Genomic DNA, 22,500 nt, shown 5'->3' on the forward strand with positions numbered 1-22,500 from the left:
TCTCCAAAACTCTTGCATTTACCTCCCTAACTACCGTATCCATAAACAGATTGAACAATCATGGGGAAATCACACACCCTGCCTCAAACCGACATCCACTGGAACCAATCACTCTCCTCTCTTCCTACTCGTACACATGCCTTAAATCCTTGGTGAAAACTTTTCACTGCTTCTAGCAACGTACCTCCCACACATTATACTCTTAGTACCTTCCACAAAGCATCTCTATCAATCCTATCATATGCCTTCTCCAGATCCCTAAATGCTATATACAAATCCATCTGTTTTTCTAAGTATTTCTCACATACATTCTTCAACGCAGACACCTAATCCACACTTCCTCTACCACTTCTGACACCACACTGCTCTTTCCTCCCAATCTGATGCTCTGTATATGTCTTCACCCTCTCAGTCAATACCCTCCCATATAATTTTTCAGGAATACTCAACAAACTTATGCCTGAGTAGTTTAAACACTCACCTTTATCCCCCTTGCCTTTGTACAGTGGCACTATGCTGCATTCCGCCAATCATCAAGCACTTCACCATGGTGCATACATACAATGAATATCTTTACCAACCAGTCAACAATACAGTCACACCCTTTTTTGATAAATTCCATTGCAATACCATCTTCCGCAGAGCTTTCACTATCTCTTCTTTGTTTACCAAACCATTCTCCCTGACCCTCTCACTTCGGACACCAGTTCGACCAAAACACCCTATATCTGCCACTCTTGTCATGAAACGCATTCAATAAACCTTCAAAATACTCACTCCCTCTCCTCACCTCATCACTAACTGTTATTCCTTCCCCACTTTCCTCCTTCACTGATGTTCCCATTTTTTCTCTTGTCTTAAACACGTTATCATCCTCCTTCCCAAAAATCTTTTTATTTTTCCCAAAAATTTGATGATACTCTCTCACCCAACTCTCATTTGCTCTCTTTTTCAACCCTTGCACCTTTCTCTTGACCTCTTGCCGCTTTCTTTTATACATATCCCAGTTATTTGCACTACTTCCCTGCAAGTATCGTCCAAAACGCCTCTCTATTTCCTTTGACTAACAACTTTACTTCTTCATCTCACCACTCACCGCCCTTTCTAGTCTGCCCACCTCCCACCTTTCTCATGCCACATGCATATCTTGCGCAAGCCATCACTGCTTCCCTAAATACATCCCATTCCTCACCCATTTCCCTCACGTCCTTTGCTCTCACCTTTTTCCATTCTACACTCAATCCCTCCTGATACTTTCTTACACAAGTCTCTTTTCCAAGCTCACTTACTCTCACCACTCTCTTCTCCCCAACATTTTCTCTTCTTTTCTGAAAACCTCTACAAATCTTCACCTTCGCCTCCACATGATAGTAATCATATATCCCTCCAGCTGCCCCTCTTAGCACATTAACATCCAAGGGTCTATCTATTACACGCCTATCAATCAACAAGTATTCTAATAATGCCATTTGAACATCTTTCCTACTCACATACATATACTTATGCATATCTCTCTTTTTAAACCAGGTATTCCCAATCACCAGTCCTTTTTCAGCACACAAATCCACAAGATCTTCACCATTTCCATTTACAACACTGAACACTCAATGCACAATTACACCCTCAACTGCCACATTACTCATCTACGCATTTAAATCAACCATCACTGTAGCCCGGTCTCGTGCATCAAAGCTGCTAACACTCACTTGCCTCTCATGATCTTTCTTCTCATGCCCAGGTGCATAGGCCCCAATAATCATCCACCTCTCTCCATCCACTTTCAGTTTTACCCATATCAATCTAGAGTTTACTTTCTTACACTCTCTCACATACTCCCATGACTCCTGCTTCAGGAATAGTGTTACTCCTTCCTTTGCTCTTGTCCTCTCACCAACCCCTGCCTTTACTCCCAAGACATTCCCAAACCACTCTTCCCCTTTACCCTTGAGCTTCGTTTCACTCAGAGCCAAAACATTCAGGTTTCTTTCCTCATACTACCTATCTCTCCTTTCCTCTCATCTTGGTTACATCCACACACATTTAGACATCCCAACCTGAGCCTTCGAGGAGGATGAGCACTCCCCGCATGACTCCTTCTGTTCCCCTTTTTAGAAATTTAAATCTGGGGGGGGGGGGGATTCCAGGCTCTCGCTCCCGCCCCCTTTACTCGCCTTTTACGTCACGTGGGGTATACGTGGGAAGTATTCTTTCTCCCCTATACATATCCCTGGAGATAGACTAGAAAGGTTACTGCCCACGTATTGTCTGCGTGTCGTAGAAGGCGACTGAAAAGAAGTGGAGCAGGAGGTTGGAAACCCTCCCCTCCTTGTATATGTGATTCTAAGAATTGGAACAAAAGAAATAGGAAAGTAAGGAAATATCCTCCTCCAAGGCCCAGATGGGGGTGTCTGAGCGTGTGTGTGGATATAACCAGGATGAGAAGAAAGGGAGAGATAGGTAGCATTATTAGATCACGTACTAATTGATAGGCATACAGGAGAGAGCCTCTGAGATGTTGATGTGCTCAGAGGGACTTGGGATATCTGATCACTGTTCGGTGGAGGCGAAGGTGAAGGTTGTTAAATAACATAAAAAAAAAAAAAGAAGAATGCTATGGGCAGTAAGAGTAATTGGTTAAAGTAATTGAGCTTGGAAAAGAGGCTCTTCTGAAGAGATGCCAAGAGATATTGAGTGCACAATGGCAAAAGGTTAGAGTAAGTGAAGTTAGAGGGAAGAGTGTGTGCTTAGGGAAGCATTATCTACATGTCGGAGAGAAGTGTGTGGGATGATGAAAAAAAAATTGCTAGTGAAAGAGTAAAGAGAGGTGTATGGGCGTTACTCGCAGGGAAGGAATGCGAGAGTTTGAGAGACATATAAGAGAAAGCGATAGGATGTCAGGAGGGAGGTATTGGGGCTGAAAGCGAGGGCCAAAGTGATATAGGATAAGTTAGGCTTTAACGAGGATGATCCTGGTGGAGCCGAGACCTTTTCTTAACGATCTGGAACAATCCATTACACGCCCCACCTGAGTTCCCGACCGTCATGACTACTCTTCCAACACACTTAACCTCATTTTACTTCTGAAACATTCCACTATTCATACAACATTTCTGCCCCTTAGTGTCCTCTGACCACTGTGATCTATGTGTTAATTCTAACTGGGGACGTCCATCGTCTGCTCTGCCTTGAAATGTCAACTTTGGCACTTTGGACGACCTCAGGGGTTATCCTGCATAACTTGTTAATGAATTTCCTTAGGATGGTTGATGCCTGCTGCTGTGCTGATCGTACAGCAGAAGAGATCTTGACTGCAATGGAGCAATGATTAGCTTTAAGTTTTCCTTTCGCCTCTCGTAACTCACTTTCATTTTTATCTGCATCAGACTCACTTTCTTACACTCTATCACACATTTCCACAACTCCTCCTTCAGCAGTAACGCTGGCTCATTCCTTACCCCCCGGCCTAACACTGACCCCTGACTTTACCCCCATAGACAATCCCAGAGAATTCTTCCCCTTTCTTCCCTAACTTTGTGCCGCTCACAACCAGAACATAAAGGTTCGTTTCCTGAAATATATTACCGAATTCTCCAATCTTCTCATCTTGTGTACTTCCACACACACACACACACACACACACACACACACACACACACACACACACACACACACACATACACACACACACACACACACACACACATACACACGCACACACACACTTTGTCGATGTCTCCCGCGTTAGCGAGGTATCGCAAGGAAATAGACGAAAAAATTACTCAAACCACTCACGCACATATACATACCTATACATTTCAACGTATACATATATATACATACACAGACATATACATATAGCACATGTACATAATTCATACTTGCTGCCTTTATGCATTCCCGCTGCCACCCCGTCACACATGAAATGACACCTCCCCCCCCCTCCCCCTTCCGCCCGCCTCGCAACCATATAGCATTGCTGGAACCACTATTCCTTCAAACATAAAATTTTTTGCTCTCCGAGATAACGCTCACTCTTTCCCACATTCTTCAACGCTTTCAGAACCTTCGCCCCCTCCCCCACCTTGTGACTCACTTCCGCATCCATGGTTCCATCCGCTGCTAGATCCACTCCCAGATATCTAAAACACTTCACTTCCTCCAGTTTTTCTCCATTCAAACTTACCTCCCAATTAATTTGTCCCTCAAACCTACTGAACCTAATAACCTTGCTCTTATTCACATTTACTCTTAACTTTCTTCTTTCACACACTTTACCAAACTCAGTCACCAACCTCTGCAGTTTGTCACCCGAATCAGCCACCAGCGCTGTATCATCAGCGTGCAACAACTGACTCACTTCCTAAGCTCTCTCATCCACAACAGACTGTATACTTGCCCTTCTCTCCAAAACTCTTGCATTCACCTCACTAACCACCCCATTCATAAACAAATTAAACAACCATGGAGACATCACGCACCCCTGCCGCAAACCGACATTCACTGAGAACCAATCACTTTCCTCTCTTCTTACTCGTACACATGCCTTACATCCTTGGTAAAAACTTTTCACTGCTTCTAGCAACTTACCCCCACACCATATGCTCTTAATACCTTCCACAAAGTATATTTATCAATTCTATCATATGGCATATGATACGTACAAATCCATCTATTTTTCTAAGTATTTCTCAATAACATTCTTCAAATCAAACACCTGATACACACACACACACACACACACACACACACACACACACACACACATACACACACACACACACACACACACACACACACACACACACACACACACATATATATATATATATATATATATATATATATATATATATATATATATATATATATATATATATATATATATTATCCCTGGGGATAGGGGAGAAAGAATACTTCCCACGTATTCCCTGCGTGTCGTAGAAGGCGACTAAAAGGGGAGGGAGCGGGGGGCTGGAAATCCTCCCCTCTCACTTTTTTTTTTTAATTTTCCAAAAGAGGGAACAGAGAAGGGGCCCAGGTGAGGATATTCCCTCAAGGGCCCAGTCCTCTGTTCTCAACGCTACCTCGCTAATGCGGGAAATGGCGAATAGTATGAAAGAAAGAATATATATATATATATATTCATTTATTTACACTTGTTCGCCGTTTCCTGCATAAACAAGACGTCAGAAATAGACCAAGAAATGACCTCATCCGTTCACTCCTATCCTCTAGCTGTCATATATCATGCACCAGAACCACAGCCCTCTATCCAAAACCAGGCACCACACGCCTTTCCATGGTTTACCTTGACTATTTCATATGTCTAAGTTAGTCGATTGATATTATGTCGTCCCCGATACCATAGCGCTCCAAATCACTCGACCCCATACTCGCCTCACGTGCTCCTGCATGATGAGTATCCCAGCACTCAAAATCTTTTTCACTCCATCCTTCCATCTCCAATTCGGTCTCCCACTCCTCCTTGTCCCTTCCACCATTGTCACATATATCTTGTATATCAACCTCTCCTCATTCATTCCCTCCATAGTATGTCTAAACCATTTCACCACAGCTCTTCATATATCTCCGCCATACTTTTCTTATTACCACACCTCTCTCCTACCCTAACATTTCCTGATCTATAATCTATGTACAACATATCATCCTCAGAAATTTACATTTGCATTTACCTCTTTCGCCACCCCGTCCATAAACGAATCAAATAATCATGGTGACATCGCACAAACCTGCCACAGACCAAGCTTCACCAGGAACAACTCGCTCTCCTTTCTACCTACTCACACATACGATTTACTTTCTTGTTAAAACCTCCTCATTGCTCCTAATAACTTTCCTCCTACTCCATGTATTCGTGAAACCTTCCGGTAACAGCCTATCAACCCTAACATATGCCTCCTCCATATCATAAATGCCACATACAGGACTTTCTGTTTCTCTAATAGGTATTTCTGACACATTCTTCAAAGCAAATACCTGATCCACATATCCTCTTCCAGTCTTGAAAATATATTGTTCATCTGCAATGTGATGTTTTATACGTGCCACCACCATCTCATTTACCACTCTCTCACCCTGCATTTTTTTTCTTGACATCTGGCCGCTTTCTCTTGTACACCTCCTAATCACTCACACTCCTTTCCTGTAAGTACTGCCCACACATCTCTCTTTTCTAATTCACTAACAACTTTGCGTCGTCTTCCCACCACTCACTACCCTTGAATATTGTTCGTTCTGACAGCGGAGTCATGCTGCAAAGAGACACGAGCTGCTCATCCGGAATTTATTTTTCAACGTTTCGACAGTTGTCTTCTGTAGGAAAATGTATTCTCTTGAGAAAGCAATTGTCGAAACGTTGAGAAATAAACCCTGATTAGCAGCTCTAGTCTCACTTGTACCTTACTACTCTCTACTCTGTCCACGTCCCATACTTTGCACGTCCCACACTTCCTTCGCACATGTAAGCACTGCTTCGCCAAATGCCTCCCATTTCCCATCCACGTCCTTAGATTGATTTACTGTCACTCTTTGTCATTCTACACTCAGTCTCTCCTTGAGGAAGAATACTTCCCACGCATTCCCTGCGTGTCGTAGAAGGCAACTAAAAGGGGTAGGAGCGGGGAGCTGGAAATCCTCCCCTCCTGTTTTGCTTTTCGAAAAGAAGGAACAGAGAAGGGGCTGAGTTAGGATCTTTTTTTTTTCCGCTAAGGTTCAGCCATTTGTTCTTGACGCTAACTCGCCAACACGGGCAATGGCGAATATGTATAAGATGGCATAAACAAGGATACAGGGGAAACGGTGTTTAGTGTCTGTTATTTCTTGTGTAGGTGGAGGTATGTTGATTATTCGGATCTGTTGATGGGGATAGCAGCTGATCGTGTTTTTTGATGGTTTCATACCATCTAACCAGAGCCTTATCTATTTCATCATTTCGTTTCCCCTCGAAGTTAGGACTAGAGAGATGTAAGAGAGAGAGAGAGAGAGAGAGAGAGAGAGAGAGAGAGAGAGAGAGAGAGAGAGAGAGAGAGAGAGAGAGGAGGTGCAAAGGCAGAAAAGGAGAGCAAATGAGAGTTGATGTGAGCAAGTATCAGAAATGATCAGGAAGAAAAAGACGTTTTGGACACATGGGAACATCGGTGAAACAGGAAAATGATGAAGTGGTAACATATAATGATGAGGTGAGGAGATGAAATCTTTGAAGGACTGTTGAATGTGTTTGATGATAGGGTGGTAGATGGGGATGTTTGTGTAGAGGTGATATGTGGTTTGGCAAAGAGAAATGTGATAGTGAAAGCCTTGTATAATGTGAAACGTTGCAAGGTGGTATCGTATTCAAATTTCTTGAGAAAGGGAGTGACTGCGTCTTTGATTATTTATTATTTCGATGTTTGTATGGATCCTGATGAGGTGCCTGAGGATTGGCAGAATGCCTGTGTAGTGCCATTGTATACAGGGCGGACAGGGGTGAGTGTTCGAATTACAGAGGTATATGTGTGTTGAGTGTACCTGGTAAGTTGTATAGAAGACTGTTGATTGAGAGGGTGGTAGCATGCATGAATTATGATACTCGGAAGGAACAATTTAGCTTCAGGAGCGGTAACGCGAAAAACAACGAAGTAGAATTCGCCTTTGTGTGGGTGGTATAACTGGGACTACTGTTTCGACAACATCTTCCTGCCACTGGAAGCAACGCAACCCTGGGCTACTGGAGTCTGTAGAAAGAAGCCGCGGGTAACGCCAGGACTATAGAAATTAGTCCAGGGATAAATGACGAAATTGATACGAAGTATATGTAAAATGACCATGATTAGGGTATTCGACTTCCCGTAGCGTCTCGATTACTGCGTCTGTGATCGGAAAGTGACAGTATGGGGAGAGAACCTAGAGTAGTTTTCTGTACAAACGGGAGCGCATTTAGGTGTCTTTTGTCCATCTCTGTTTGGACCCCTTTTGATGTACGTATGATGGAAATAAATCGCTATAAACATACAGAAACAACAACTGTTTACGTTGATGAAGTAGCTGTTGCAACAGACTCATCGGAGACTTCTGGATAGCGGGTACTGAATGTAGTGATGTCTTGTAAGGTCACAGAAATAAGCAAAGGAATATATTCGGTTTTATTCACTCCAGATACACCTGTTCCCTGTGGCCTGGATCTTAACGATCATGACCTGAAGCTGTGCCACAGGTGTAACATACACTTGGGAGTATTACCTTCAGTGGAGGAAACACAGTCCAGTTTGTGCTGGAAGTTAGAACCAATATCTTTAACGAAGACCCTGTGATGCTGTACCTACATATGAAGGTAAGAATATCCCTCAGAAAGTAGTCAGTTTCAAGATCTTCCCTGACGTATGAGTATATACATCATAGAACATGAATATCGTGAGATAAAGCCCACTTGAAGCAGCACAGACCAGCCACAGATCAAAAGAATATGGAACTGAACGTTCATATAAAACTTAATCTTTCATTTCTTAGAAGCACACAAATGCTATGATATAAACACAGGAAAATAATGATATAATTCCTAATAAAACATGACTGGATAACACAAGATAACGGCCGGTGGGCAGGCCCAAAATCAGATGCAAAGTAAAATGTTGATGATGCCATCATGAAGTACACAGGTTCATCCAAGCCAAGTGTGGAACAATGATGCAACTTACCAGATGTGTGTGTGTGTGTGTGTGTGTGAGGTGGTCACACACCACGACACAAGTATGGCCTTACCTGACGTCACAACCGTTTACCTCATCAGTTTACATATATATATATATATATATATATATATATATATATATATATATATATATATATATATATATATATATATATATATGATATGTATATATACACACACACACACACACACACATATATATATATATATATATATATATATATATATATATATATATATATATATATATATATATATATATATATATTGCGTGTGCATGTTTGTGTGTTTATAATTACTCATTCATAATTACCTATTTCTAGTGAATGGAAAGAAAGCTGTGTACTCATAGATCGTCCATCTTTTGAATATCTGCATCTGTGACAAATTTCTACCATTAGGGGAGAGTGTGTGTTTGTTGACACATTGACAGAAACCCATTGTGCATGTGAGGTAAAGAGAAGAGAGAACAACCTGGGCGAGTCAGGGGAACTTGACAGCCACTGTTGCTCTGGCACACTGTGAGCCTGTCGCCAACTCTTTCGATAGCCAGGCGGCAGGTAGAACCTCCTCCTTGGTTGGTGGTTGTCTGCCACTCATTACCTGTGTAATCACCTGTTTGCACTGTACCGCGAGGGAGTTCATAGGTGTGTGCGTGTGTGTGTGTGTGTGTGTGCGTGTGTGTGTGTGTGTCCCTGTTCTTACAGAATCATCTTCCTGGTATAAACCCGCCCAACATACTGTTTGAAACTCCTTCAGTAAAATATTTCTATCCAAAATCAATCTGGTCATGCACAGGTAACCAAGCATTATGTGTTTATCATCGTGCTTCTTGTCAACGCGTTAGTGGCTATTACGTCAACGTTACAACCGTGGTTGTTGTTACCAGAGAACCACACAGGAGTTGACACCCTAGTAAGGTTACTGTGGTAGTTGTTACCAGAGAACCATAGAGGAGTAACGCTCCTGTATGGTCACTACTGAACTACGTAAAAAGCAAACATTTATGGTCCACAGGTCGAGGCAACATTCATGATATAGTTTTTTGTGGGTTTTCTGTTGACTAGTACTAGTTCCCACCTGGTATTCAGACACTGGAGGACGTGACAGGTACTGACCATTTCTCACTGGAGACAAACACTGGTCCGTCATGCTCCCAGGTCTGAATAACAGAGGAAGACATCATGAAATTTGTCCCAACCAGAAGCCAAGGCAGCGTAAGCAGTGAGCCACACAGACACAGAGGGCACGAGGCATGGAGTGCACGGTGAGCATGAGGCGTCTAGCGTTAAGCAGGGCAGAAGCTGAACCATTCAGAGAAAGTGTGTTCTTTTCGTGATGCATCATAATCATTGGAGGTCAAGTGCTTGTGATAGGGAGGGAGAGTGGAGTGAGTGGGATGGGTAGTGCGCGGTTCGTTTATACGTTCGATCAGTTTTAATACACTGTGCAGGGTTGCCACACTCTGAGCATTCTGGTGCTGTACAGGATGACACAAGAGGTGAGGTGCTGGGGATGGCCCGGTGGTAGATGCCGGACCAGTGTGGCGAGGGGGTGACCTTGCTTCACCTGGATACTGCCTGCGGTGGCCCCAGGGAATATCACCAGTTACACCAACATTGACTGGATATCGTAAACACATAACCTTACTACACTGGTCAGCTATTGACTGCCACCTCTAGTCAAGCCACAGGGCGACCGTGGCCAAGACTTACTAGTGTCGTCAGACTGGACTTATGATGCCCATGGTGGCGTTCCTGTGCAGGCCACCACTGGCCCAGCACCTCCTCCTGTAGGCTCACCTTAAGTCTCTCACCCTGGTGGTTAAGTGAGGTGTGAGTCTAACCAACCCTACGAAGCTGGGGATGAAATTGGGTAGAGGGTAGCCTACTTACTTCCTCTGGGATGGTCACATCCGTGGTCCTTTTCTTCACACTTGTTCTTTTCTAAAGATGAAGGGGAGAAGAAAGAGAGATAGTAGGGTTATACGAACAGACATTAAACATTTTGGCTGTGAGAGATCAAGCTTCTGTTGAACATAGAAGCAAATGTCTACGAAAGGTTAGTTGGTTAGTTAGTGAGTGAGTGAGTTAGTTAGTTAGTTAGTGGTGTTGTGTCCAGGTGGTTAGTGGCAGATATGAAGGGAGAGCTTGACACTACTTGTTATCATGTGTAGCATAACATAGGATGGTCTACATCTCTCTACTTCTGGCCATTATAACCAGAGGGAGGGTCTCTCTACAGGGGGTCTGGGGAAAGTTTTCAGAAATGTTTTCCTGCTTTCGCAAAACATACTTTTATACATTCTGTGTTTGTGTGTTACATTGTCCGATCAATACTGAAGGTTCCTAGAATATATAGGTAGAGTTACACATGGCTTAATGATCAACGTTATGCTGAAGTGAGATTCACAGGGTCATGAAATGAGGCCGAGTCGTCTAGGTAGACAATGACGGTCTTGATATCATCGTATGGATGTCGCACACCAAGAGTGAGTCTGGTCGGCAGGCCTCCTCCGAGGGTTGAGTGAGGGCAATCCCAGAGATCAACATATATATATATATATATATATATATATATATATATATATATATATATATATATATATATATATATATATATCATTTATTAGACAGGCCGATAGACAGTTACATCGACAGAGTCCCGGGGTCGTGTAGGCAACACTGGCAAATGGTCCACTCAGATCCTACAGGTCCAACATCATTGATTTCAGCCGAATAGTTTAGTTCTGGTGTGGTGGTGGCTCGCGAGACCCTGGTGTGGTGGTGGCTCGCGAGACCCTGGTGTGGTGGTGGCTGGCGAGACCCTGGTGTGGTGGTGGCTGGCGAGACCCTGGTGTGGTGGTGGCTGGCGAGACCCTGGTGTGGTGGTGGCTGGCGAGACCCTGGTGTGGTGGTGGCTGGCGAGACCCTGGTGTGGTGGTGACTCGCGAGACCCTGGTGTGGTGGTGGCTCGCGAGACCCTGGTGTGGTGGTGGCTCGCGAGACCCTGGTGTGGTGGTGGCTCGCGAGACCCTGGTGTGGTGGTGACTCGCGAGACCCTGGTGTGGTGGTGGCTCGCGAGACCCTGGTGTGGTGGTGGCTCGCGAGACCCTGGTGTGGTGGTGACTCGCGAGACCCTGGTGTGGTGGTGGCTCGCGAGACCCTGGTGTGGTGGTGGCTCGCGAGACCCTGGTGTGGTGGTGGCTCGCGAGACCCTGGTATCTGGCGGTGGCTCGTGAGACCCTGGTTTCTGATGGTGTCTCGCGAGACCCCGGTGACTGGTGGTGGCTGGCGAGACCCCGGTGACTGGTGGCGGCTCATGAGACCCTGGTGTCTGGTGGTGGCTGGCGAGACCCTGGTGTCTGGTGGTGGCTGGCGAGACCCTGGTGTCTGGTGGTGGCTAGCGAGACCCCGGTGACTGGTGGTGGCTGGCGAGACCCTGGTGTGGTGGTGGCTCATGAGACCCTGGTGTGGTGGAGGCTCGCGAGACCCTGGTGTCTGGTGGTGGCTGGCGAGACCCTGGTGTCCAGCGATGGCTGGCGAGACCCTGGTGTCTGGTGGAGGCTCGCGAGACCCCAGTGACTGGTGGTGGCTCATGAGACCTTGGGTGACTGGTGATGTCTCGTGGGACCCTGTTGACTGGAGCGGATCGAGAGACATCGGTTGAATGACGGCAATTTGCGAGACCCTGGGTGACTAGTGACGGCTAACGAGACCCTCTGAGACTGGTGTTGGCTCGCGAGACCTTGGGTGACTGCCGACCGCTCGCGAGACAATGAGTAAGGCCGCCGGACCTCTGGAGTCGACCAGCACATAATCTTTATGCACTTATAGGCTAGGCTCGAGCACTCATACCCCCTGCTCCACTCTGATTTCCAGCAGAGGAACGAAAGATGGTTTCAAACCTTCAACTTTTATGCTCAACAATTCCCCAAAATCTACTGATTTATCTACTTATCCCTCGCGTCTCTCTCTACCAATATGTAACTCTTCGTTTATCAAGTTGCTGTATAGCCCCTGACGCGATTGATACGTTCTACATCAACACACGTTCTCTAACCGATAGATCATAGATGATAAGTTTAAGAAAGGGTCTTACGGAACTGGCATCATCCTAGGATAAACATAAGATCATTTCTCACTCGATCACATGAGCGTCGACCAGAGTGACGAGTGGATGAAGAGTAGTAAAGGGAGAACTGAAAGCAAGAGCCAAGAATACGTTCTCATCTAGCTTGGACAACGTCTCTCTCAGGAGAAAAGAGACTATTCACTATTCTATTGACAAACACTGTCGAAACTAGTTGACAAAAAAATAAGTTCCCCCCTCTCTCTCTCTCTCTCTCTCTCTCTCTCTCTCTCTCTCTCTCTCTCTCTCTCTCTCTCTCTCTCTCTCTCTCTCTCTCTCTGTTTTTGCTCCCTTTAACCCGGGAAATCTTCGATTTCATCGTCGAGGCGACTCAGGGCACATGCGTCGAACAGAACATGGCTGAACAGGGTAAACAATGGAAACTGATGGAAACAAGAAAGACAGACAGTAAAGTTGTTGCGTCTCAGGGTTTGAATCTCCAAAGATGGATGACGGCGGGAGTGTTGGTTTCTTGTCCTGGGAGGGCGTGAGGCTCACCCCACAGCAGCAGGGACGCCCCTGTAGGCGGGTCAGTAGCAGAGGCACCCCTACCGGAGGGTCAGTAAGAGAGGTCGCCCTGCAGGCAGGTCAGTTCCATTAATCAACATCGGCACATGGAACCGATCTTAGGATTTTCATTTTCTTCCACTTTCTCGAACAAAAAACGATAATGAAATAGCTAAAGATACGTAAAGCATTCTAGACCCGATGACGAATCATCCTGTCATGCAGCTGCTAATGCCTTGTCTGATCCTGTACCAGTGGCAGGTTGAGACGCAACCACCACTGAGAACACTGTGGACCAAAAGCCACGACGAAAACCATCTGCGAGAAGCAACTCCTCTCTCTAAATATCCACAAAAAATGAAAGAAATTTCAAGTGATGAAAGTATTGTAACCATACCAGTGTTCCTGTGTATCTTTTCTAGATGGACTATGTACACCTTGTGGCCTGCCGCACGGTAGGTCCGGGTTTCGAATCCTGGTTGCCCAGAGGTATACTGTTATCGTATATCACACAGTTCTGAACAAATTGCGGTATGAAAACATGGTTGCTACATTGTCTGGTAAGATCAAGGTCAAATGTACATATATTGTTAAAATGATATGAGATCTGAAGGTAACAGTTTTCCACGTAACGGAGTATATACTGGTGACAGCTGTCCTCGTGAAGAAACGTATGATAGTTACAGATTACCTCTTAACGGAGCACTTAATGGTCACAGCTGTTCTCATATAGGAGCATTGTAAAGGAGGATACATATGACAGCAACAGATGTCCTAGCAAAGAGGAGCATAACCTCCTGCTTCACATCACCCTGCCTTACACCCTCCTACCTCACATCTTGCCTCACATCACCCTTGCCTCACATTACCCCTACCTCACATCACCCCTACCTCACAACCTCCTGTCTCGCACCTCCCTCCTCATATCACCCCTGCCTCACACCACTCCCATACCATCAAATCCAGTAAGAAGAGCCACTTGCATCATCTGGAAGTCATCTAGATGGAAGTGCAAGGTCTCCTGCGGGGTAGATCTCAATATTTCCTTTCATATTTCCTCGCTCTGACACATCTGAAAGATGATGGCGTCATGGGAAAACCAAGATAGAACGTCCTGGACGTCTGTATCATTGATTCTCTTTTTTTTTCATTCTTCCTAATCTGTCAACTCTTCTCTAAAGAATGGTATCGACAGACCTTGAACCTAAGGGAGAAGCTGGCAGGATGTTGTGTTCAGCAGTCAGTAGTTGAAGCTCCTTGCAATGTTGATGGTAAGGTGTCCTCAGTCTCATGGGTGGGGGTGATGATCTTGCATCTGGAAGGGTTAAGCTGCGATTCTCCGAGCTCTATCACAAGAGCCACGTCAGCAAACGGGGACTTTGTAGGAGCTACCAAGGTCTCCTATCATTCAAACACTTAATGTCCGGGTCACTAGAGAAGCTGATGGTCTTTGAACGCCAGACAGAGTGGAAGAGGCGCAAAGGGAACACCTTGCTGGGCCCCATCAGATGAAGTGATCCCATGATCACCAAAGATCAAAGTTGATGATGATGCGATGAAACTACACGTAAACGAATGGAAGCAGAGAAGGTAAGTACCAGAGGACGTCTGTAAAGATAGTCCCTCTTATCTCCAGGTTGACACCGTTCTTCAAATCCAGTATGACCAGGTCTTACCCCGGGCGAGATTACGTTCACAAGGTGTTTTGCCCTCACCAGAGTGGGACCTCCACCTATGACATTTTGACAGCCGTCCTGGGCTACCATATGGCGTTACCGACGGCAATGGACTGATGCTTCTGTCCTTCATTAATGAAGTGTGGGAAAAAGACGAGAAAAACAATTCACAAAATGTGATAAGTTTTGTTAGAATGTCTTTCCTCAATGTGCAAGTATCACTTACCATGACACCTCCAGCAGATTCAGATGGGAAGAATAAGACAGCCTTATACAAGCGTGTGGATCGCTCAGAGTTAAGAGTTGGTCTGAAGGGCGTCTGTAGGGAACCATTACCGTTGCTAGGTGCACACTGTGGGTGCTGCTCTCAGCAAGATTGAACCGTGGTAATGTCTGCTGTATGGTAGCGTCAGTGGGGACATTTCTTGCTGCACCAATGGTGTTGTTGTCTTCTGTATAACTGCTTCTTGGATCCCCTATGTTGATGGGGTGCTTTGGAACTCTGCTTTAGTGCTCATGGTAGCAAGCAATCCAACACTGATGGTGTAGACCATCTGAGATATCAGCCCTCGAGTATTCACTAAATGTCTTGATGGTGAGAAAAATACGGACGTTTATACGTAGCTGGAAGAGCAGAGCAAATGTTCCTGCGGAGGGGAAGGCTTTGGCGAGTTCGTGGAGCGTTTATTCCCGAGATCTGTGTATCTGCCAGAAGCCAGATGATGGGCGGCACAGGCCTGCTGCATGCTCCCTGACACCACGGACCTTCATAAGCCAGGAAGAGTCTTAAGAGATGATTCTGCTTGAAGATGAAACCATCCGCACCGATGCTCTGACAAGCGTTACAGCAATGGTATTTAACTCTTTGCTGTGTGACTCGGCCATGAGCAAATCATGCTATGCTCAGCAGACAACTGTGTCGCATTGATAGTTGTGGTATCCTTGGAGACTCGAGGATGGAACTTCATTTTGTCTGTGTCCTACACAACACTTAAGCTTTGGAACACGTTATCTTCTCATTTTTCTCCCCCAGCATCTACGACTTGCCCTTTTTCAAAACATGTTTTATATCTTCAAAATCTCATCGATTGCTCCTCGCTTTCATAATTGTTTTTCTATAACCCTTTTTGTATAGAGGTATTTCAAGGTCTCCCCGTGAGGGGAGCCTTTGACTTACAATGAAATGTCCATACAAGCAGGAGGAGACCAGTGGGTCTGTCTGTGACGGAGGAGGAAATCAGACATGAAGATTACTGTGGTAAGAAAAGAGAAACAAATATGTGACTTGTGAAACAGTGCCTGTATAATTTAGCTGCAGTCACGGAGGCGCGAGTGATGTTTGATTGGTGTTCCTTTAAACTGTTCTTAACGGTAATCGTTGCATATGTTACCTAGTAAAGGAGAAGTATTCTACCCTATTCGAAATAAAAACCTTTGTCTACAAGGTTGCATCCATTACTACGTGTGAGATCAGACAAATCTAGCCGTAGATATCGGCTTGGATCAAGAATGTCAAAGCTTTTCATAAATGTTCATCAGTTAATCTTCTCTTTTCCAAATTAGAAAAGTTTAAGTCGTCTGGTCGGATCTCACAGAATTTGTCTCAGCCCAGGATTCATCTCGGTAGCTCGCTGCTGTACCCTATTCTTTTGTGTGTGTGTGTGTGTGTGTGTGTGTGTGTGTGTGTGTGTGTGTGTGTGTGTGTGAGTGTGTGTGCGTGTGTGTGGGTGTGTGTTTCTGTGTCTTACTTTTCGAGTAGGGTGACCAAAACTGAAACATTATTCAATTTTAGATGGACCACTGAATTGCAAAGACTAACAATCAGGTTTATAAATTTGTATTGGCATGCCCGACTTACGAAGCCTGGGATTTCGTTCGGTTTCGATAGTTGTTTCTTTTCACTGCTTACTTGGCTCGAGCTCACCAGAGATTATCACACCCGTCTTTTTCCTCCTTTATCTTTTGCAGAACAACGAAATTCATCGAGTAGCTTGCCTTCCCGTATTTACTATCGTTATGGAAAACTTTGCATTTATCGATACGAAAACTCATTTGCCACCTGGGCCCATCTAGCAGTCTTGTCTGCGTCAGCTCTTGATGTTCCGTCTTGGTTGCAGCCTTCTTTTCTAGCTAGTGTCATCTGTGAACTTAAATATCTTACAGTCTAGTCTCGTCAATGCCATTAATATGAATGAGAAAGAGAACCAGTCCCAAGACTGATCCTTGTGGCACACCACTTGCTACACTTAACCATTCTAAGGATGACCATGAAGTATTACTCTTTTTACGGCCAGATAATTTTCTACCATCATAATACAACCCCATATGTATCATGTGACTTAACCATTCTCAGTAATCATTGATGTGGGACTTTATCAAATGCTTAATTTTTGTAGAATCTGTCTGTCTGTCCGTACGACCGTCCTCTGTAGTCATGGCAAGGAAAGACTGTGTTGGCAATATGGAAAGGGAGGCTAGGGAAGCGAGTGGTTGGAACCACTGACAAATGGTGCGGCAGCCAGGGAGGGAGGGCGGGATACATAGGGAAGGAGGGAGTGGTGGTAACTAAGGAGGATGTGCTGACCAGAGAGGAAGTGAGTGGTGGCCAGGGTGGAAGAGCTTGTTGGTGGTGAGGGAGGGTGTGGTATCCATCCCTCCACAAGGGAGGAACAGACGAAGGTCCGGATGGCCTGAATCTGCTGGTAATATCATACAAATCGATCAATGTTACCGTACTCCGCCCGCTTGAGGTTACACCGCAAGTTGAAATTCATCTTTGGCGAATCTGTATTACCGTCAGTTGATGAAAAAAGGTCAGTCTCGTCAAAGAACTTTCGCTTCAAAGGAGTTCATCCTACTGGATGTAGCGCAACCATGGCACTGCAGACGCACCTGGAGAAGACTCCTGGGAAAATGCTGGGACCCTTTCAGTTTTGGGTCCTGGTTAATAATGGTTCAGTACACGATGAATAAGATCAATTTGTCAGGTTCGTCAGGTATGAACGATTGCACCAAGAACCATGCGTGAAGTCGCTGATCAAGAGGTGATCTTTTAAGTGAATTACTATCTTGTCGCAGACGATCGTTTCCATAAGTTCACTAACTACGGACGTCGAGCTAACTAGCAGTTAATTTCAGGACTAGGACTTGATGCCTCTTTTGAGCGTCGTTGTTGCATTGGCAAACTCTCTGTCTTGAGGAACTTTCCCTGTCGTCAGTAACTACCTGATAAGAGCAATCAAAAGACTGACTCTCTTATCCTCATCTTCTTTTCCCATTGATCTTGGATAAGACTTATCAGGACTTGCTGTTCCACTTACTTCTATTCCTATAAATGCTGAACATATGGATCAATATGTCGCATGCAATCTTCTCTGCTAGCTAGCATTGGATCTGGAACACGAGCTGTGAAAACAGAATTATATAAGGTTTTTGCCATGGATTCATTGGCTTGAACTAAGTGATCATTTTGTGTAATTAATGGACCAGATGTCTGGGTAATGACTTTCTTGTTTCTAACATGACCATAACTACGGATTGTATTGTCTTTCTATGTAAAAATGGTTGGGATATGCCTTAGACTTATGTTAAAACCTCTAGAAGTCATAACGTAGTGCCAAGTACTAAGTTGTTAACGCATTTATCCTTCATCTGTCTTTTCATTCTAGACGACAAGAATAAACACAAAGGAAGGGACATCAATAAGGCACCATAAAGAATCGAAGACGAAAGATTCTCCTTTGTCCTCGATGTTACTCTTGATCGTAGCGGACTTTTTCGTCTGAGATCTGGCAAACATCCACTTTGTGCCACTCGTTGTAAAGCATTACACCACCGCTTTTTTCAGTCCTGAATTAACTCTACGAGGCAATATTTTGCAGAGAGCTCTCAGTTCCATGCTAGACGCCGGCCAGACTCCTGCCATACTCTCCCCTTACAGCTTGAGGGGATATAGCCTTTCGTGCCCTATTTGCTTGGAAAAATTCGACATACATCACTGACAAATGCTTCACTTGAGCAACAAGCATCACCTCCATGATCTCTTGTATCGCAATATATATATTTAAAAAGCGAGATATACATAAGTATACTTATGTAAGTAGGAGAGATGGCCAGAGAGCGTTATTAGATTACGTGTTAATTGACAGGCGTGCGAAAGAGAGACTTTTGGATGTTAATGTGCTGAGAGGTGCAACTGGAGGGATGTCTGATCATTATCTTGTGGAGGCTAAGGTGAAGATTTGTATGGGTTTTCAGAAAAGAAGAGTGAATGTTGGGGTGAAGAGGGTGGTGAGAGTAAGTGAGCTTGAGAAAGAGACCTGTGTGAGGAAGTACCAGGAGAGACTGAGTACAGAATGGAAAAAGGTGAGAACAATGGAAGCAAGGAGAGTGGGGGAGGAATGGGATGTATTTAGGGAATCAGTGATGGATTGCGCAAAAGATGCTTGTGGCATGAGAAGAGTGGGAGGTGGGTTGATTAGAAAGGGTAGTGAGTGGTGGGATGAATAAGTAAGAGTATTAATGAAAGAGAAGAGAGAGGCATTTGGACGATTTTTGCAGGGAAAAAATGCAATTGAGTGGGAGATGTATAAAAGAAAGAGACAGGAGGTCAAGAGAAAGGTGCAAGAGGTGAAAAAAAGGGCAAATGAGAGTTGGGGTGAGAGAGTATCATTAAATTTTAGGGAGAATAAAAAGATGTTCTGGAAGGAGGTCAATAAAGTGCGTAAGACAAGGGAGCAAATGGGAACCTCAGTGAAGGGCGCAAATGGGGAGGTGATAACAAGTAGTGGTGATGTGAGAAGGAGATGGAGTGAGTATTTTGAAGGTTTGTTGAATGTGTTTGATGATAGAGTGGCAGATATAGGGTGTTCTGGTCGAGGTGGTGTGCAAAGTGAGAGGGGTAGGGAAAATGATTTGGTAAACAGAGAAGAGGTAGTGAAAGCTTTGCGGAAGATGAAAGCCGGCAAGGCAGCAGGTTTGGATGGTATTGCAGTGGAATTTATTAAAAAAGGGGGTGACTGTATTGTTGACTGGTTGGTAAGGTTATTTAATGTATGTATGACTCATGGTGAGATCCCTGAGGATTGGCGGAATGCGTGCATAGTGCCATTGTACAAAGGCAAAGGGGATAAGAGTGAGTGCTCAAATTACAGAGGTATAAGTTTGTTGAGTATTCCTGGTAAATTATATGGGAGGGTATTGATTGAGAGGGTGAAGGCATGCACAGAGCATCAGATTGGGGAAGAGCAGTGTGGTTTCAGAAGTGGTAGAGGATGTGTGGATCAGGTGTTTGCTTTGAAGAATGTATGTGAGAAATACTTAGAAAAGCAAATGGATTTGTATGTAGCATTTATGGATCTGGAGAAGGCATATGATAGAGTTGATAGAGATGCTCTGTGGAAGGTATTAAGAATATATGGTGTGGGAGGCAAGTTGTTAGAAGCAGTGAAAAGTTTTTATCGAGGATGTAAGGCATGTGTACGTGTAGGAAGAGAGGAAAGTGATTGGTTCTCAGTGAATGTAGGTTTGCGGCAGGGGTGTGTGATGTCTCCATGGTTGTTTAATTTGTTTATGGATGGGGTTGTTAGGGAGGTAAATGCAAGAGTTTTGGAAAGAGGGGCAAGTATGAAGTCTGTTGGGGATGAGAGAGCTTGGAAAGTGAGTCAGTTGTTGTTCGCTGATGATACAGCGCTGGTGGCTGATTCATGTGAGAAACTGCAGAAGCTGGTGACTGAGTTTGGTAAAGTGTGTGGAAGAAGAAAGTTAAGAGTAAATGTGAATAAGAGCAAGGTTATTAGGTACAGTAGGGTTGAGGGTCAAGTCAATTGGGAGGTGAGTTTGAATGGAGAAAAACTGGAGGAAGTGAAGTGTTTTAGATATCTGGGAGTGGATCTGGCAGCGGATGGAACCATGGAAGCGGAAGTGGATCATAGGGTGGGGGAGGGGGTGAAAATTCTGGGGGCCTTGAAGAATGTGTGGAAGTCGAGAACATTATCTCGGAAAGCAAAAATGGCTATGTTTGAAGGAATAGTGGTTCCAACAATGTTGTATGGTTGCGAGGCGTGGGCTATGGATAGAGTTGTGCGCAGGAGGATGGATGTGCTGGAAATGAGATGTTTGAGGACAATGTGTGGTGTTAGGTGGTTTGATCGAGTGAGTAACGTAAGGGTAAGAGAGATGTGTGGAAATAAAAAGAGCGTGGTTGAGAGAGCGGAAGAGGGTGTTTTGAAGTGGTTTGGGCACATGGAGAGAATGAGTGAGGAAAGATTGACCAAGAGGATATATGTGTCGGAGGTGGAGGGAACGAGGAGAAGAGGGAGACCAAATTGGAGGTGGAAAGATGGAGTGAAAAAGATTTTGTGTGATCGGGGCCTGAATATGCAGGAGGGTGAAAGGAGGGCAAGGAATAGAGTGAATTGGAGCGATGTGGTATACCGGGGTTGACGTGCTGTCAGTGGATTGAATCAGGGCATGTGAACCGTCTGGGGTAAACCATGGAAAGCTGTGTAGGTATGTATATTTGCGTGTGTGGACGTATGTATGTACATGTGTATGGGGGGGGGGGGGGGTTGGGCCATTTCTTTCGTGTGTTTCCTTGCGCTACCTCGCAAACGCGGGAGACAGCGACAAAGTATAAAAAAAAAAAAAGAAAAAAAAAAAAGATATATATATATATATATATATATATATATATATATATATATATATATATATATATATATATATATATTGGAAAGGATCACAATTTTGCGGGTAGTTAAGTATATTCCTATTGTTATTTTTCTCTTGTGTCTCCCATGATGATGTGATTATTACACGAAAGTGCACTTGGGAATTTTTCGTGTTTCATTTTCTACGTGGACTCATAGAAATATATATAAATATATATATATATATATATATATATATATATATATATATATATATATATATATATATATATCTTTCTTTTTCTTTCATACTATTCGCCATTTCCCGCATTAGCGAGGTAGTGTTAAGAACAGAGGACTGGGCCTTTGAGGGAATATCCTCACCAGGCCCCCTTCTCTGTTCCTTCCTTTGGAAAATTAAAAAAAAAAAAAAAAAAAAAAAAACGAGAGGGGAGGATTTCCAGCCACCCGCTCCCTCCTCTTTTAGTCGCCTTCTACGACACGCATGGAACACGTGGGAAGTATTCTTTCTCCCCTATCCCCAGGGATAATATATATATATATATATATATATATATATATATATATATATATATATATATATATATATATATATATATATAAAGCTATCGTGCCATGTAAAGTATCACTAATGTGATCAGTCTTTACCACAGTGACTATTGTTAGGAGACTCTGCCTTGGTAGATCCGCCCCAGGCCGCTCCACATCCAGCCAACAGTGTCCAGAGAAACACAGCTACATGGAAAATGAAGGAAACAATGAAACGAGAAATGAAGAAAAATGGGCATCCACCTCCTCGTCTTCCTGC

The 22,500-nt window shown here is 44.2% G+C and overlaps 1 protein-coding gene across 5 annotated transcripts in view; it reads right to left on the minus strand.

Moving 5' to 3' along the window:
- Positions 1–22,500, minus strand: part of LOC139755494 (sodium-dependent neutral amino acid transporter B(0)AT3-like) — a 343,634-nt gene that overhangs the window by 164,294 nt on the left and 156,840 nt on the right. For 4 of the 5 annotated variants that reach the window (XM_071673833.1, XM_071673830.1, XM_071673831.1 and 1 more), the window contains exon 4: positions 10,603–10,653. The exons of the other annotated variant lie outside the window; for it this stretch is intronic. In XM_071673833.1, coding sequence (XP_071529934.1) covers positions 10,603–10,653 — 51 coding nt within the window. The remainder of the gene's footprint in view (positions 1–10,602; positions 10,654–22,500) is intronic. 5 annotated transcript variants of the gene reach the window in all.

This window comes from Panulirus ornatus, chromosome 19 (genome assembly GCF_036320965.1).
Source record: "Panulirus ornatus isolate Po-2019 chromosome 19, ASM3632096v1, whole genome shotgun sequence".
NCBI classification, from domain to species: Eukaryota; Metazoa; Arthropoda; class Malacostraca; order Decapoda; family Palinuridae; genus Panulirus; species Panulirus ornatus.